Source organism: Poecilia reticulata, chromosome 11 (assembly GCF_904066995.2).
Source record: "Poecilia reticulata chromosome 11, P_reticulata-male-v2, whole genome shotgun sequence".
Classification (NCBI taxonomy): Eukaryota; Metazoa; Chordata; class Actinopteri; order Cyprinodontiformes; family Poeciliidae; genus Poecilia; species Poecilia reticulata.
Window position 1 is genome coordinate 26,092,690 of NC_088840.1, and position 15,292 is coordinate 26,107,981.

The 15,292-nt window shown below is 38.5% G+C and overlaps 1 protein-coding gene across 7 annotated transcripts in view; it reads left to right on the forward strand.

Moving 5' to 3' along the window:
* Positions 1 to 3,416: 3,416 nt before the first annotated feature.
* col11a2 (collagen, type XI, alpha 2) overlaps positions 3,417 to 15,292 on the forward strand; it is a 43,123-nt gene continuing 31,247 nt past the window's right edge. For 3 of the 7 annotated variants that reach the window (XM_081612560.1, XM_081612562.1, XM_081612561.1), the window contains exons 1-2: positions 3,417 to 3,958; positions 14,711 to 14,872. In XM_081612560.1, the coding sequence (XP_081468686.1) occupies positions 3,841 to 3,958; positions 14,711 to 14,872 (280 nt within the window). In that variant the 5' untranslated portion in view covers positions 3,417 to 3,840. The remainder of the gene's footprint in view (positions 3,959 to 14,710; positions 14,873 to 15,292) is intronic. The other 4 variants (XM_081612565.1, XM_081612566.1, XM_081612564.1 and 1 more) reach the window with 3 other exon arrangements.

The window sequence follows — 15,292 nt, forward strand, 5'->3', positions numbered from 1 at the left end:
GATATGGTAAAGGGTGGGGACATGTTGGAGGAAATAGACTAAATCAGAACTGACAAAGCTTTTAAGTCTAATTGTTTTTATTCTGCTGACTGTGACAGCAGTAAAACTCTAATACTGAAATATTAAATTGATGTGAATGAATTCAGCAAATAATCTTATAAAAAGACCAATCAAAAGACGTTTCATTACTACCCAGAGTCTGAAGCATTCACCAGTAGCCGTGTGATTGACGATGACGTTTATTATTCACTACTTTTATACCCAAGTCTGTGATTTGACTGGATTACACTGGAATTAACTGAATTTTTTGAGTTACTGGAGATGAGCTGGACCAGTTTGCCTTGTAAAGGTTCTTGAAATTACAGCTTTTGTGAACTGACATCACAGAAAATTGTCTGTTCCATGACTTTTAGAACCAGATCTAAGACTTTCTACCATTAAGATAAGTAAAGTAACAATATATGAGTTGGGACATGGCACCACATGCACTTGGCTAATTGTAAATTTCCTTTTGATAGAGTTTGTCAGAGTAAGAAATTCACTGGAAGAATAAAATCAGAAGAAATCTCTATTTCCAATTTGCATCAAGCAACTCTCAGTCTGCAGCACAATTTAATCAAATATGATATTTTTAGTGATATCACCTTAATCAACCCCACAGTGGTGCATTTATTTACAGTCTGAAAAGAAGAGAGGAATTTCAAATCTTCTCTAGTTATTGATTCTTGACTTCCTGGTCAATAAACAACGTTTCTGTCATGTTCTTGGTTAAACTACAGCTACACTAAAATACAGCTTTGATGGCAAATTTACTGCCAGAAACTCCACACACACACTTAACATGCGAAATCCAGAACAAACATAAACCGCATATGTCCCCTGGGGTGTCTCCTTTTACAGCTTGTGGTGTCTTCTTTCAGAGCAAATTGAGGCTAGAACCAAACAGGCTGTCCTCAGAAGGAAACACTCAGTCCAGTGTGTCCAGAAAACCCAAAAAATAAAGCTGCCACATGGAGGGGGAGAGACTCAAGTTCTTCTGATTTCATGTAAATACTGTTAGAAAGAAAATAGCATCTGAATAAAGATTCCCTGTTTGTGAAAGCAAAATAACTCTTACCTCTAGAACAATGCTAAACGGCACTTTTTGGGTATGTAATTTTTATTTGCACACATTTTTGTTGTTTAAGTCCACAAATATTTGGATAACAGCTGAAATAACCTCTGAGAACTTTAGTTTAGTCCACATTTCTGTTTATTTGCTCAAATTCAAGCCAGTTCGGTGCACCAACACCTAAAAAATGCAAAATTGCGACAAATGTTCTACTATTTCTTTCTATTTATTTCAGGTCTGCATTTTGTGCAAGGAGGAGGCACCGGATGTTGAAAACTCCCTGTTAACAGGAAGAGATCTGCAGCAGAACCAGAATCATTAAATGCAGTGATCTATGACCAAATATTTAACAAACGACATCAAACACTTTCTACAAATCCATGAATCATGAGTTCAGCTGCCCTGCCCTCATAAAAGCAAAGCAACACTCATTTAGGTTTCTTCTATAATCAGACAGAGATATCATCTTGTTTTATATTATAATGTCGCCAGAATAATGCTTCTGCAGAGAAGATTTTCTGATTTTGTTAACATGCCATTCTTACTCTCCCACTGTAAAGTCCAGTTATACTTTTTCTGTTTTGGTCTTTACAGTTTTTCTATTGTTGCTAAGCCCCCAGACTGAATTACAGTCAGGGAGTTATCTTGGAAAGTACCACAGATTGCAAACACACCCCTCAGAAAATAAAACACAAATGGGGAAAGAAATGAGAAGGTGGTGAGAAGGAGTGAGTGGTATAGAGCATCAAGGCATAATTATGGTTAATTACGGCTTTCTGGATGTGAAGTCTGCAGTCAAAGAAAGTGACTAACCATGGGCTTTGTGGAGGCAGCGACGTTTAAAAGCCAGACATCAGGGCACAAGCTGGGACTTTGAACATAACATGGTTCTTTAAAGTGTTTACAGCAGGTATGGATTTGAAAGCCACTTTTAAAGGAATGCATCTTTAGATTAAAGTTTACAGCGCAATAGTCTGATACTTATAACAGTCGGTTACTTGACAGCTTGTTATTTCTGCTCATTTATCTTTCAATTTATTTCCATGTTCGTCTGCTGCACACGTTCTGCACACAGAGACCAGAGGGAATATTGTCGACATGAGAGCTAATCAGATCCAGTGCTATAACTTTAGATTCATTTTCCTAAAGCAGACATGTTCAGGTCTATCTGCAAGAAAAAATGCTTTTGTTGTGTTTTCAGTAAGGACAAATTATTATCAGCAAACACAAAGAAAGTATGAGCTGCTGTTGGCTGCTAGGATTTGTCTTTGTGTTGTTCTGCAGTCAGAAGGGATTTTATTATCTGGAACACAAAGAGATGGTTCACAATATTTATCTGAGCAATAGACCAAACCTTGAATTTGCCTAATCATTGTTTAAATACTCTTTAGGGAAGATATGCATTAGTGCTTATAGGTGAGCGTACGCCATAGATCATAATAATAACAGTAATTATTATGTACTAACAATTATAATATTGTTAGTATCATTATTATTATTATGCATTTGTTTAAATTGTCTTATTATAATAATAATAATAATAATAATAATAATAATAATAATAATAATAATAATAATAATAATATAAAAAATAGTTTAAAACAAAACTTAAAAACATTATTTGAGGTGGAAAAAATTCTGAATTCTGACAGTCCATGAAATGTCCTATGTTACCATAAACATTTTTATTAGAATCTAAATAAACCTTTTCACCACGATAACAACGTTGTTTATGTCATAAAATTAATTTATAAAAATCTATAAAATATCAGTACAGGACTGTGGCTATGATTTTTAAACAGTCTCCTCATTTTTTCATTCCTAAACCTGAGTTGATATTTTATTACAGTTACAGCAGACATCTCGTGATGTGATGAAAGGGGCGTGGCTAATTGTGCGGACAGACTTCTGATTGGTTGGCTCAACACTCACTCAAATCTGCTCCTCACGTCGCTCCAGCTGGCAGCTGCAGTTTACCTCGTTGGTTTTAACTGGGAATAAACGAAGGTAGAGAGAATTAAAATAAACTTCACAACACTTCTTCGGTAAACTGTGATTTTTAGCAGAATCACAGACGAAAACATAAAGTTCTTTCACTGTCAGCCGTAACTTCTAGTCATCAAACTCCGAAACCGCATTAGAAATGCAGCATAATTGTGCTTGTCAGATGAATATTTGTACGTCTCATTGATACTTTTTTATATCTACATGCGCCCTGCGCGCAATTACGCACGCCCTCTCTCACCTTCCTCTGCCTCCGCACCATTCTCTCTCTCCCATTCCATTTGCACACACACACGCACACACACTCACACACACACTTTCACTCTTCTTGTGCGAAAGTAAAGAAGGGGAGAGGGAAGGAGAGAGAAAGAGGGGAGAGAGAGAGTGATTCCAGGTCTCTTCTACTCTCTCCACTTTGGGTACTCGTACCCAATCTGACTCAATGGGGTTTTAGCACCAAGGGGTTAAACGTTACCATTATATTTATTAACCCCAAACCCCGTTCTGTGTTTAGGTTTTTTTATGCATTAACTTAAACATTGGTATCTCATCAAGGAACGTCTCCAGGAGAAAGGTGAAGACGTCTCCAGAGGCGTGCCTTTTTGTCTGCTGCCTCACGGAGAGTTCAGTCGGGCTCCGCTCCACGGCTGGCTTTCTGTGACAGGATAACATCCACCTCATCCTGCACTTACAGCTCAGTCAGGCCGCAAAACCTCCGCAACGCTATGGATATTCGAGACTGTCCCTTCCGGAAGAAGCGGAGACCGTGGCGCATCGGCTTCCCGTCCTTCGCCTTGCTGACTGTGGCGCTCACCCTGTGCCAGACCACCGTGGCTCGGGCAGGTAAGACAGAGACCCTTAATTAATATTCTTGGTTCTGTATGTTGCGCTTCTTATCAAAACCCGAGCATACTCCTCAGTCACATATATCTACATTTCAACCCCTAAACTTCATTCTTGTCATATCTCACTGGATTAACCGCGTAATGAATTCCCGCTTCATCCATTATCGGATACTGGCGCACCTGACATGCTGCTCTGCGGACCCCCTAAAGAATGTGGTAAACAATGCCCCGTTACTGTGGGCCCCACAGTATCCAAACATGTAAACCTCTTTGGTATTTGTTGCGCAGAGTCCGACAGGTTTAAGTCGTGAAGTTTATGCTTTGTGAACCAACAGGTCAAATTCCCAAATCCTCCCAGGGAGATTCCTGCTCTGTTCCTGAGCTCATGATTGGACCAAACTCTTATTTATTTGTCAAATTTAATAGTTTTATGAACGAATCCCGTAAAATTTGTTAGTTTTCAGGATACATTTTATGTGAAATTTAAAATATTGAAAAAACAACAGAGGTATAAATGCTGTTTTCTGGTTAATCTGCAAAGTTTTTTCCACTAATATACAAAAGATGCCAGCTTTAAGTCGTTGAGCAGCTTTTTATACAAGTAAAGATTATTAATAAAGTTTAGGAAATGACTATTACCTGGAATATTTTATTGAAAATCAGATCATATAAAATTCATATCAATAAAACTGTTTACTCCTGACATCGTTTCTCACTCAGAGTCTGCAGCCTGATGCTGGCAGGTGTCGTCCCACTGAATCCGGCAGACACTTTGCTCAAATGTCTCCCAAGCAAGACTTTTAAATATTTTGAAACTTTTTATCTGGATTTATTTTCCTGTTTTAGCTTCTCATTGCGTTACATGATTATCTGGAAGCATTATTTTTTTGCATGTAGAAAGTTACACCGTTGCATGTCTTCCAGAAAAGAGCTTCGGGAAGAATAGTGCAAACATTTGTTTTTGTTGCCTCTTTAGATGTTTGCTTCCTGAACTTCATGTTCTTAAATTATTTTTGTAATAGAAGTAAATATGTTGATTCTGCGTCATGATGAAGGCTGCCAACTGGACCCTGCCAGTTCAGCCTGTTCACCAGTCCATCCGTTACGGCCTGTGGTTGTTTAAGGAGGAGGGATTTCATTCCCACATGCTCAGATGATTTTACTTTTGATTAGTAAATATCAGTAAATATTTGATCAGTATTGAAACTATGTATTTTTTATACAAACTAGCTGGATCCATTAGAAGTTTGCAGTTTAGGATTTTACATTATGAGCCAATTTTTGTGCAGATTTCAGATTCCCTCCTGTCTCTTCTCTCCCCAGATTACAGATTAGTTGGTCTTGGAATGATCTGTATGCAGAGCAGTTCCCTGATGCACCACTAGTCATCTTTGGGTTCTTTTTAGACAGAGAACCCATTTATTCACCTGAGTCTAAAAAGAACATTTGGTCCAATCTATTTTGTACAAAAAGTAGATTTTTAAACATCAAAGTGTGGTTTGTTCTCACCTCTTGCTATTTTTAGAAACCCCAGATTCAGTGGTTAAATAGGTTTTCTTATTTTTCAGGTAGTTTGGAGAATCAGATGCTGTAGCTTGGACAGTTTTTTTTAAACCCGCTTTCTTTGGCCGGGTTTTCAGTCACAGATCCCCAGATTGGCCCTTCTGGTCTCCCATGTGTATTTTGGAGGCAGAAGCCTGAGACATTTTTACTTTTTATGAATAGCTTGCTATGCTGCGGAGCACCTCAGTGGCACGGGTTTGGGACTGAAAGCTTATAGTGTCTGCAGGTCTATGTGTGCTTTGTACAGTTCTGTTTGTGCATATGTAAGCTATGGATGTTTTCTCGCAGCTCAGGGTGTGGAAATGTATGCTTCATGAGTGAATGTGCCTCTGTGTGCCTCCGAGTCAGGCTGGCTGCGTTTTTCAGCTTAAAGGCTGCTTATAGAAGGGAAGGAATAAAGGAGTATTTAAGGTATTTAAACCTTCCTGCTACCTGTAAGAGCGTTTTTGATCCTGGACAAAAGCTCACGTGTTGTGTGAGCTCATTGTGGCGCAGCAGCAGATGTGGGTGTAAATTATGACAGCGCCCCACCCAGGCAGTGAAAGCCCTTTTTAGAGAAAAAAGTGGTCAGAATCTCACATGTTTATTCATTCTTCTCTGGGAGAAAGAAGGAAAAGAGGAGGAGGGATGGACAAGTTACAACCATCATCCAGAGAGCAGCGGAACCAGAGAGCTATGAAAGCCGGGTTTTGTTCTAAAGAGGAGAAATTTAGAGGGCAATATTTGCTTGACATGGATGTTCCTCAGCCTCATTTCAAAGCAGAAGGCTCCTCAAAGGGCAGCCTGTCTCAGTCTGACTAAACATAACATAACGCAGCCCTCCTCTCCTTCGTATTCTCTGTGCCGCTGGTGATGAATGGAGCCACTATATCTGGAGGCAGAGCGGGGCTTTGACAGCTCATTCCTGTGACTGTGTGGAAGTGTGTGGCATTCAAGGCTTCTCCCGGTGACATGTGACCAAAACTGACATTTTTAACCTTGTCCCTTTCATTTTCCACTCCTTCATCATCATTTTCCCATGGATTCCTGCTCCTTTCATGATTCACATCGGTCCATCCTTCAATTTCCTCAACCATGACCTGCCTGTTAGCTGACTTGTTCCAATTTGCAGGCCCTAATTTTGTGCCCTGAGTCACGTTTCCTGACCTTTTGGCAACGTGGCTCTTCGTCTGGCAGTCAGAAGGGATCCGTGCATTCCCAAAGGTTTAATTTAAACCCTTGCTAGACCCAATAAAAATCTGACTGTTTGCAACATAAACTTAATTAGGATTAAAGGGTTTTTCTTTTATAATCCTAGCCAATCACGTACTTATCCTCGACAAATATTTACAATGGATATTATTTATATACAGAAATTGTAATAATGCACAGTACAATGGAAACCAGCTGTTTCTTTAATGCCAAATGATAAGTGTGATTTAATTCAGATAACCCAGAGGATTGTATCTAGTACTTTGCAGAAATCTCTCAACAGAGCAAGTATGTGGCAGCAGCTAAATTTGGTTACATTGTTAAAAAAAAAGTTATGAACCAACATCTGTAGCCTACATGAAACACAAACAAGTCTGTTTTTCTGTTTTAAGACTCCAAACAGCCCATTTCTAAAACCTTTTCCAAACCAGATTTTATTAAAAACACTTTGCCCTGGATTTAGTCTTCCAGGCACTGAGTGAATTATTTATTTTCTTCAGATTTCACCAGGACTGAAACACGTCCACTTTACCTAAGCTATAAATTTACTATAAAGGTATTACTTTGGTGGTGGAGTTACATCTGTGAAAACAGGGTGGTTGGAAGTTCATGGCAAACAGCCTGTCTTAATGTGCTAATTAGTGTCAACGAGTCCACACACTTTATAAAAATAGAGCATGTAATTGCTTGCATGTCTGAACTCTGGCTAACTTCATTTATCACAGGAATTTATTTTCATATTGGATACCTCTCTCTCGTTTATTTTAAGATATGATAAGAGTTTCTTAATTTTTGCCCTCTTTAGGCATCATTTTGCTTAAGGAACCACAACTTTGCTCTCCATCATTTTCTCAATAATTCAGCAGACTCAGATGGTAGCTGTAGCTAAATCACACAGAAGTCAAAGCAGAGATATGATTTAACACCTCTCAGGCCTCAGCTGTAAACCATGACATCGCCTCAAAATGTAAACTTTTAAAGGCATCTTTCAGACAAAACCGCATTAAAAATGCAGACTTGAAGAAAGACAGGGAGCGGAAGATCGCTGTTCTGTTTTCCTTTGGTTTTATAGGTGATGATTTGGTGGTTTGTCTGACTGGATTCCTCCAAGACGTTGTGTTTCAGCAGAAGATGTTCAACGACGGCAGGCGAGCGTGCCAACTTCATAATGACAGACTGTCTGCATAAGTTGCTATTCCCAGTCGCTGCTATTTTCTGTTTCAAGGAAGTCGATGTAGGAGGGCGCAGAGCCCAGCTGCATTTTTACATTAAATCTTAATGTACATCGTTTTTCCAGACATCACTTCAGTCTGCTGGGTGTTCAGACTTCCACAGAAAGAGCTGCTCTTCGCGATGCAGAGCTGCAGGGAAGCACTTGAAATTAATTACCTTTCTGGTGATGCAGAAACTTTTGAGTATAAACTAACATTTAGAGGAAACAGCAGTCCTCTGAGCTTCTCTTGAAAGCTAATAGTTTTTAAAAGGATTATGTGTTGATCTCAGTTTGCTCAGTAGGAACTGTGTCAGAAACGAGCACTGTGCACCAGCAGCTGGTTCAAACTTGTTTAAAATCAACTTAAAGTCAAGGATAGGCTTTATATTTGTGTTATTTCTTTTTAACTTTAAAATTTAGACATGAACTCTGATGATATTTTGTTTGGGTCAGAACAAGATCTTTGGAATGAAACAGAAAGTATTTATGGCTTTCCGTATATGGGTTTTTCTGATCCACAATTTACATATTACATTTTTACTCCACATGTCACTGTTTTAGATTAAATTATTCTGAAATAATCTCCGCTAACAAACAGGTGGGTTATCATGTTAATGTTATTATTTACCAGAACACAACATGTCCCAACTACTCAAGCCCAGCCCAGGTTCAGGTCTCTTGTTTCTGTTAAGATGCACCAATAAAATCTCAGAAATCTCACAGTACTGCTGATGTGGGAATTTCCACATTAAAACGTCTAACTGTGAGCATTATTACCTTTTCATGTATTCTAATTGTATTTCATGAAAGTCAGGATTTGTTTTAAAGAAGATATCAGTTGCTTGACTAGTGAATTTTCAGAGCAGTAGCTGGGTGAGAATAAGACCTGTAAGTATTAATTGCTTCCAAACTTTGGGAACTTTTAGTTTCTGCTTTGATTCGAAACATTTTTTTCTTCTTTTTTTAGAATTTTTGTCAGAAATTACCTATTTTTGTCAGATGTTTTAATAAAAACTTGTATGTCTTTGTTTTCTAACTTCTTCTAATGTGAAATAGTTCAACATTTCTCCATCCCATCATAAGGAGCTTTATAGTTTTTGAGACTTAAAGAGTTTCCCGTATTTGCAGTAAATGCAGACATAACTGAGCTGCTTTTTCTGCTTATCATTTATCATAATCACCGTCATCAGTGTAGTTTCTAATTTGTGTCTTTGCTAAATATGCGGTCCATATGATGGTACAGAGCAGGGAACCACTCATTCTCTCCCTGGTCGGGGCTCCATGGTCCCATGCTGGCATTGTGGTGTCAGGGTCCTCCCTCAGATCCAAACTGAGCCTGCGGCCTGCAGTCCAGAAACCACACAAGAGTCCGGCATGGCATCATCAGTGGAGCAAATGCACACTGGCAAAAGCCACATACAGGCTGCCAGAGAAGCGCAGTACAGTATAAATTGGCTCTTCAGGGACAGATTCATCATTTAATATATTAGGTAGAGACAAGAGCTTAAAAACTTAGAATAAACAGCAAGAACAATACCAAAAGATAAAGCCTAAATATGAATTTGGGCTGAAATATGGAAAATGTGACAGGCAAATTTTAGATGTCATGGATGCTTTGGTGTTTCTTTTTAATTTATCCTTTTTAGAAGAAACATTTTCACACATATTTATGTAATAAACACATAAAAATGGCAACTACATTGGTTTTCACATGTCACTGAAGTTTCTTTTAATTGGTCCTTTACAGCTGAGTTTGTTTTCAGTTGTTCTTTAACAGCTAATGTCATTCATCTGCTTTTTGGTTTGCACATTTTCCTTAATTTCTTTCCTTTTTTTTATCAGAACCACATCAATTTTACACAAATCCGAAATACATTAGTTTTTCTTTGTGGATTTCCTTAGGGGTTTTTTTCTGTTTGAATGCTTTTGTCTTCCCACACTGCAGAAAACGTTGCTGAAAGTCAGCAAACCCACACCGACAAACCCAAACCTCGGCTTTAAACCAATAACCTAAATTTTAAAAGCTTTCTCTTTGTCTTGCATGGAAACTCATTATACATGCTACTGTCTCGGTACTCACGACATTATAAATAAATCATAACTATAGAGGTTCATGTTGAAAATTATAACCTGCAGTTTGAGCTCTGCATACTTTCTAGCGATGTGGTTTTCTGGGTGGACGGAGAAGCAGCTGGTGCCGGAGGAACAAGTGGAATTGAATTTAAAATTATTTCTTAAATTTTGTTTTCAACATGAAAGTCTTTATGCTTGCTTTTTAGCTTTTCAATCTTTTCTCACATATTCCCTTTTATTCCCTTTTCTCACATAAGTGTCTGTGAGGCTGAGAAGTGCTGAGACAGAGAGCAAAGATAAATTTGCTTGTGTGTTGATGTGTTGTAAATATAACACATTTCACTTGCTCAGGGTGTCTAACAAAGCGGTTGTTGTGTAAAGGTGAGAGGTTAGGGGTCAGTGTGTCGACTGGAGTGTGTGTCTGGTATTTGTCAAAGCTGTGCAAGAAAAGGAAAGGGAACACACACACACACAAACACACACACAAGTAAAGAGGTATGCTAGTACACAATGATCACACATAAAACCTGCAGCGCAGAGCATCCTGGTCCCATCGGGGGGTGAAGATGTTGTCTTTTTGGGTTAGCTTTCAGCATTTTTCTGATACTGTTAAGTTTTGTTCTAGTAAATCTGTTCAGCTGGAACCAACACATTCACCATGTCAGTTTCTAATCTTTGAAGCTGTTGAGGATCTCATGTGTGTTTCACAAGGACAAGTCCAGTTGTATAGTTTTCTTTCAGAAATGAAGCTCTTTCACATTATGCACATACAAGATCAAATCTGTGCAGAGCACCTGCTTTGAATTGTTAAAATAAGAGCTCTATGTTTTCTAAACTACCGAACATGTCACTATAGTTTCTAATCCTTTTGCTTTAGCACTGATTATTTATCACTGCAGTCAGCTGCTTTCACAGTCTGTGAATATGTAACCACTTTGCATGAGTAATTGCAGCATTATGCTCAGTTTCCACAGGCTTTGATTCTCCTCTCTAATTGTCTACTGTGTTAATTATATTTATTCCAGCTCCATCTAGTGGCCGTTAGCAGTAACTACAGCTCTCTGAACATCAGGAACTTAAAGCGCCATCTTATTTTAGAGTATACGTGCTTCTCATGTTGGTGGTGATTGAGCTTAATTTGGGCTCTGAGTGTTGAGCTGTTTCAGTTTCTGTGTCACTTACAGGATTACAGTGTTAAAGAGACAGGACTGTTTCAGTCTGGGTCACATGTTGAAAGACTGAAACACCCTATAACACAAGGCTCTACTGTACACATGCTACATGTGAGTTTATTACACTTTAAGTGTGTTGGTAGTTATGTCCACAAGACCTCTGAGGAGCAAATGGCCACAAATAATGAGCTTTATCTGATGTAGCGTTGTGATTTATATTCCTCTGAACTCTGCTGTGTGGGACCTTGTGTGTTCGACTTGCCAAAAAGGATGAGGGGAAAAGTCCAAGCTAGAAGGGACACCCTGGTCTTCCAGGTTGATGGTTCTGAACTGCTTTTACATCCCACCTTTAAACCTCTTAACAGTCAACTTAAAGATTAATTAAATTTATGGAACAGGCATTTCTTCTCCAACTGAATGTGTATTTGTAAATCCTGGATTTTCCGCTTTTTGTTTTTCCTTGGGAAAACAACCTTAAGCTGACATTTACACTGATATGTGAATTGCTGGGTGTGTACCAGACAAGAAAGCCCTGCAAATGTTTTAAAACTAAATAATGATGTGTGAAAGCAGCGCTTTGTAATTTGAAAGTGCTTTTAGTGTCAAGGGGTTAGCGTTAAATGAGAGCAGTGTGATTCAGGTGTCCTGTTTTGTAATTTTCTTGACAAAAATAGTTGCTTCTGTTAAACCTCAGCCAAATCCCTTGTTGGTTGGTGTTCATACAAACTACTGTAATCTTTACATCCAGCTCTGGTTATGACTGTTCTCATGCCTCAGAGCCCTGTTTCCTGTCTTAACGGCAGCAGCGTAATTGGGCCACACCTGCATCAAATGATCGAAGCCATCTGTGAGTCTTCATGCTAAAGACACTGAGGGAGCAGAAAGCGGGAGAAAGCAGAAAGTGGTGAAGGAAAGTTTGTGCCCCTCAGTGGTGTGTTTTCCCAGCTTGTCTAGTTTCATTTGTGCCACCCCTCGTGTCGTGAGGTGTGTATAAGTGCGCGGTTTGCCGCCTGCGCTGTGAGTACCTCTGCTGCTCTGTGTGTTATTCTTTTTTCAGGGTGTGTTTTTGTCGTGATTGTGGTCCTTCAGGCAGGAAGGGCCCCCGGCTGCAGACTTAAGCTGGGCTGGGAACGGGGGAACAGAGCGGCGCATTGTACTGGACGTACTGGGGGAGCTCAGGGTGCAATCTGATCCAGTATCCTGCCATCACAGAACCACACTGTCTACTGTCACTGACTGACCCCCCCAAAACACACACTCACTCTAACTTGGCATGAGCTTTCCTTCCCAACCGCTTCCTCTTTTTGCTTTCCCTACTTTTATTTCAACACATTGTTCCCTGATGATAATGATTTTTTTTTTTTATCTGTAAAGTTTGGGAATAAACTGTGGCTAAATGGACTCAGAAGCTTAATTTTCTGTTCAGGGGTTTTCAGATAATTAATATCATTATTATTATTATTATTATCATAAATCCAAGAAGAAAGTTTATTTGAATAGACCAATTTTTTTTCCTTTCTCTCTTTGCAATGGTCTGTATTATCCTGTTTACATCTTCTCTTAACTCCTTTCTGCTAAAATTTACTTCCAAACTGATTTTCTGAGAAGGTTTCTGCATGGGACAGCCTTATTACATATCTGTAGTCCAGTACCTCTTACCTTCACCTGCTCCTCTTCCTCTTGCTTCCTATTACTCTCCTCTGTTTCCCTTCTCTCTCTGATGCAAAGTGACATTAATAGGCTGTGGTCTGGACACCCAGAGGTAATATGAATGCACCGTTTGGCCAGTCTGAATAAACATGAACGTCTGTGGGATTATATGACAAACTGTTAACTCTGGGTGTTACCACTGCTAGGAACAAAAACAACAAAATGTCACATTTGGTACCAAGGGATTGTTTTGAAAGTGCATTAACACGCTCTTAAAAAGTATTTTTATTCTAGTATTTATTTCTGTTACTGATGTGCTTGAAGATCCATTTTGTTAAAAGATCATTGAATTTGTGCCAGTTTGAAATGTTTTCTGAAAAGTCATCTGTTATTCGTAGTTGGAGCTTTCAAACTTTGATTACGCGAAGAATTTACTGAACTGAGTATATTTTACTTTTGGTTTAGAAAAGTTCTTTATTTGGGTTTGTTCATTTACTTTTAACCAAATACAACAAAATAAAAGTTTTGCACCTGACTGGCACACAAGGCACTTTAAATGTGGTTTCTCTGCAGTTTGACTTTTCTCAGTTTATTAAGCATTGGTGAGAGGAGTACTATTGCAGGATTTAAGTATAAATATTTTTGCTTTTTAAATTTTACCAGAGCATGGTTTACTGACTTTACAAGTTTATTATGGAAAACACTAAATTACAGCCGCCTATAAATTCTTTTTTTATTGTCTGTGAACAATGAAACTGACTCACTAGTCATGGGACACAAGCTGGGGGAGCCTGATGACTAAATCTGGGAAAATGTGAGCACAGGTTCCAGCTGCATAACTGCGTCACCAAGGAACTTGTCAACAAATTACTTCTTTTTTTATTTTTAGACATGCTTGAGGTTTTTGTTTTGTTTTAGAACCACAGCAAAAAAAAATAAAACATTGGTCTGCATGATTGCATTGTTAATTAGTAAATACTATTTTGAATGAACAAATAAAAACTAGTCATGATTTTCAACATGCAACAAAATCTACACACAGGATCACGCATCACACACTCATACCTGAGGACAACTTAAGGAGATTTATATCTGAATGTCATGTTTTTGGAGTGTGATTTTTTCTTCTAATCTCAGTTTTGCATAATGTCATAATGCTTTTGAGCAATTTGAGAAAGTCAGCAAAATAAACAAAAGTGAGGAGAAACCAGCAGGTTGAGCTCGGTGTCTGAACGTGAGGACAGGATGTTAGATTGGCTGTTCACTCTGTTTCCTATAAATGAATAAGTCACATTAAAATGTTTTCTGCTTATTTTGAATGTGTATGAATCTCTCTATTAGGTGCATAAGTAAGGTAAAACTGTTAGATGTCAGATGAACATTCAGTTGACTCTGCAGCAGCATCACATCAGCAGCCACTTGTTCCAGTTGCTTGAAGTATGTGAGCAGAATATAGAGAACTGTCTGGTTCATCTGTAACTGAGCTTTACTAACCCACCCTGCTCTGGTTCATATGTACGGCTTGGACTGTTGCCCATCTGCTCCAACAGAGCAGCACTTTCTTTTTACAGTATAAATACAGTGTATGTACAGCAGTAGACACTTTAAGGGCATTCTTAACTTTATCTTATATCATAACTATGCTGCAGGAAGATTTAAGATCACTTTCAAGATCAGTTTGACTCAAACCTAAATCAGTAGAACTACAAAAATAATCTGTTTTAGATGATAGTGGTACAATTAGTGGCTTGATAAACAACTTGCAGTATCATTTTAATAATCACACTGCTGTCCCTGACTATGACTATATTTCTGCTGCTTAAGGAAATCTCTTAGCAATCCCAAAGCAATGAATTGAATGGCTTTCTTTATTTCTCGTCCTCCTCAGATCCAGTGGATGTGTTGCGTGCTCTGCAGGTTCCCTCTCTCCCTGAGGGTGTGAAGAAAGTCCCAGGCTTCTGCACATCCCGTCGCTCCAGCAGCCCTGATCATGCTTACCGCATCACCAAGAAGGCCCAGATCTCAGCCCCCACCAAGCAGCTCTTCTCAGGTAAGCTTCGGGTTGACCAGATTTGTAATTTTCTAAACGAGGAACCACTGTAATGATTTCCCCACAACCCTATAAATAAAAAAAATGTAAATATTCAGAGACACTCTTAATGTTTTCCACATTTTTAATGTAGCAGGAATAAAGGCATATCAGAGCTGCAGTAATAAACAAAGGAGAAAAACTATCACTGGGACACCTCTGCTACTAAGACATTAATTATTTAACTTATTTATTGGTAATCTGTCACTGTTTTGTCAGAAACATTGAGTCACTGATATACCTACATTATCCTGGTCATATATTTTGAAAAAAATAATAAGAAAAATAAAATAAAATGAAAATATAAACAAGTACAGAAAGTAAAACACACCTTTTTTTTCTTCTTCTTTTTTTTTTTTACCAGTGTCAATTAAACTCATT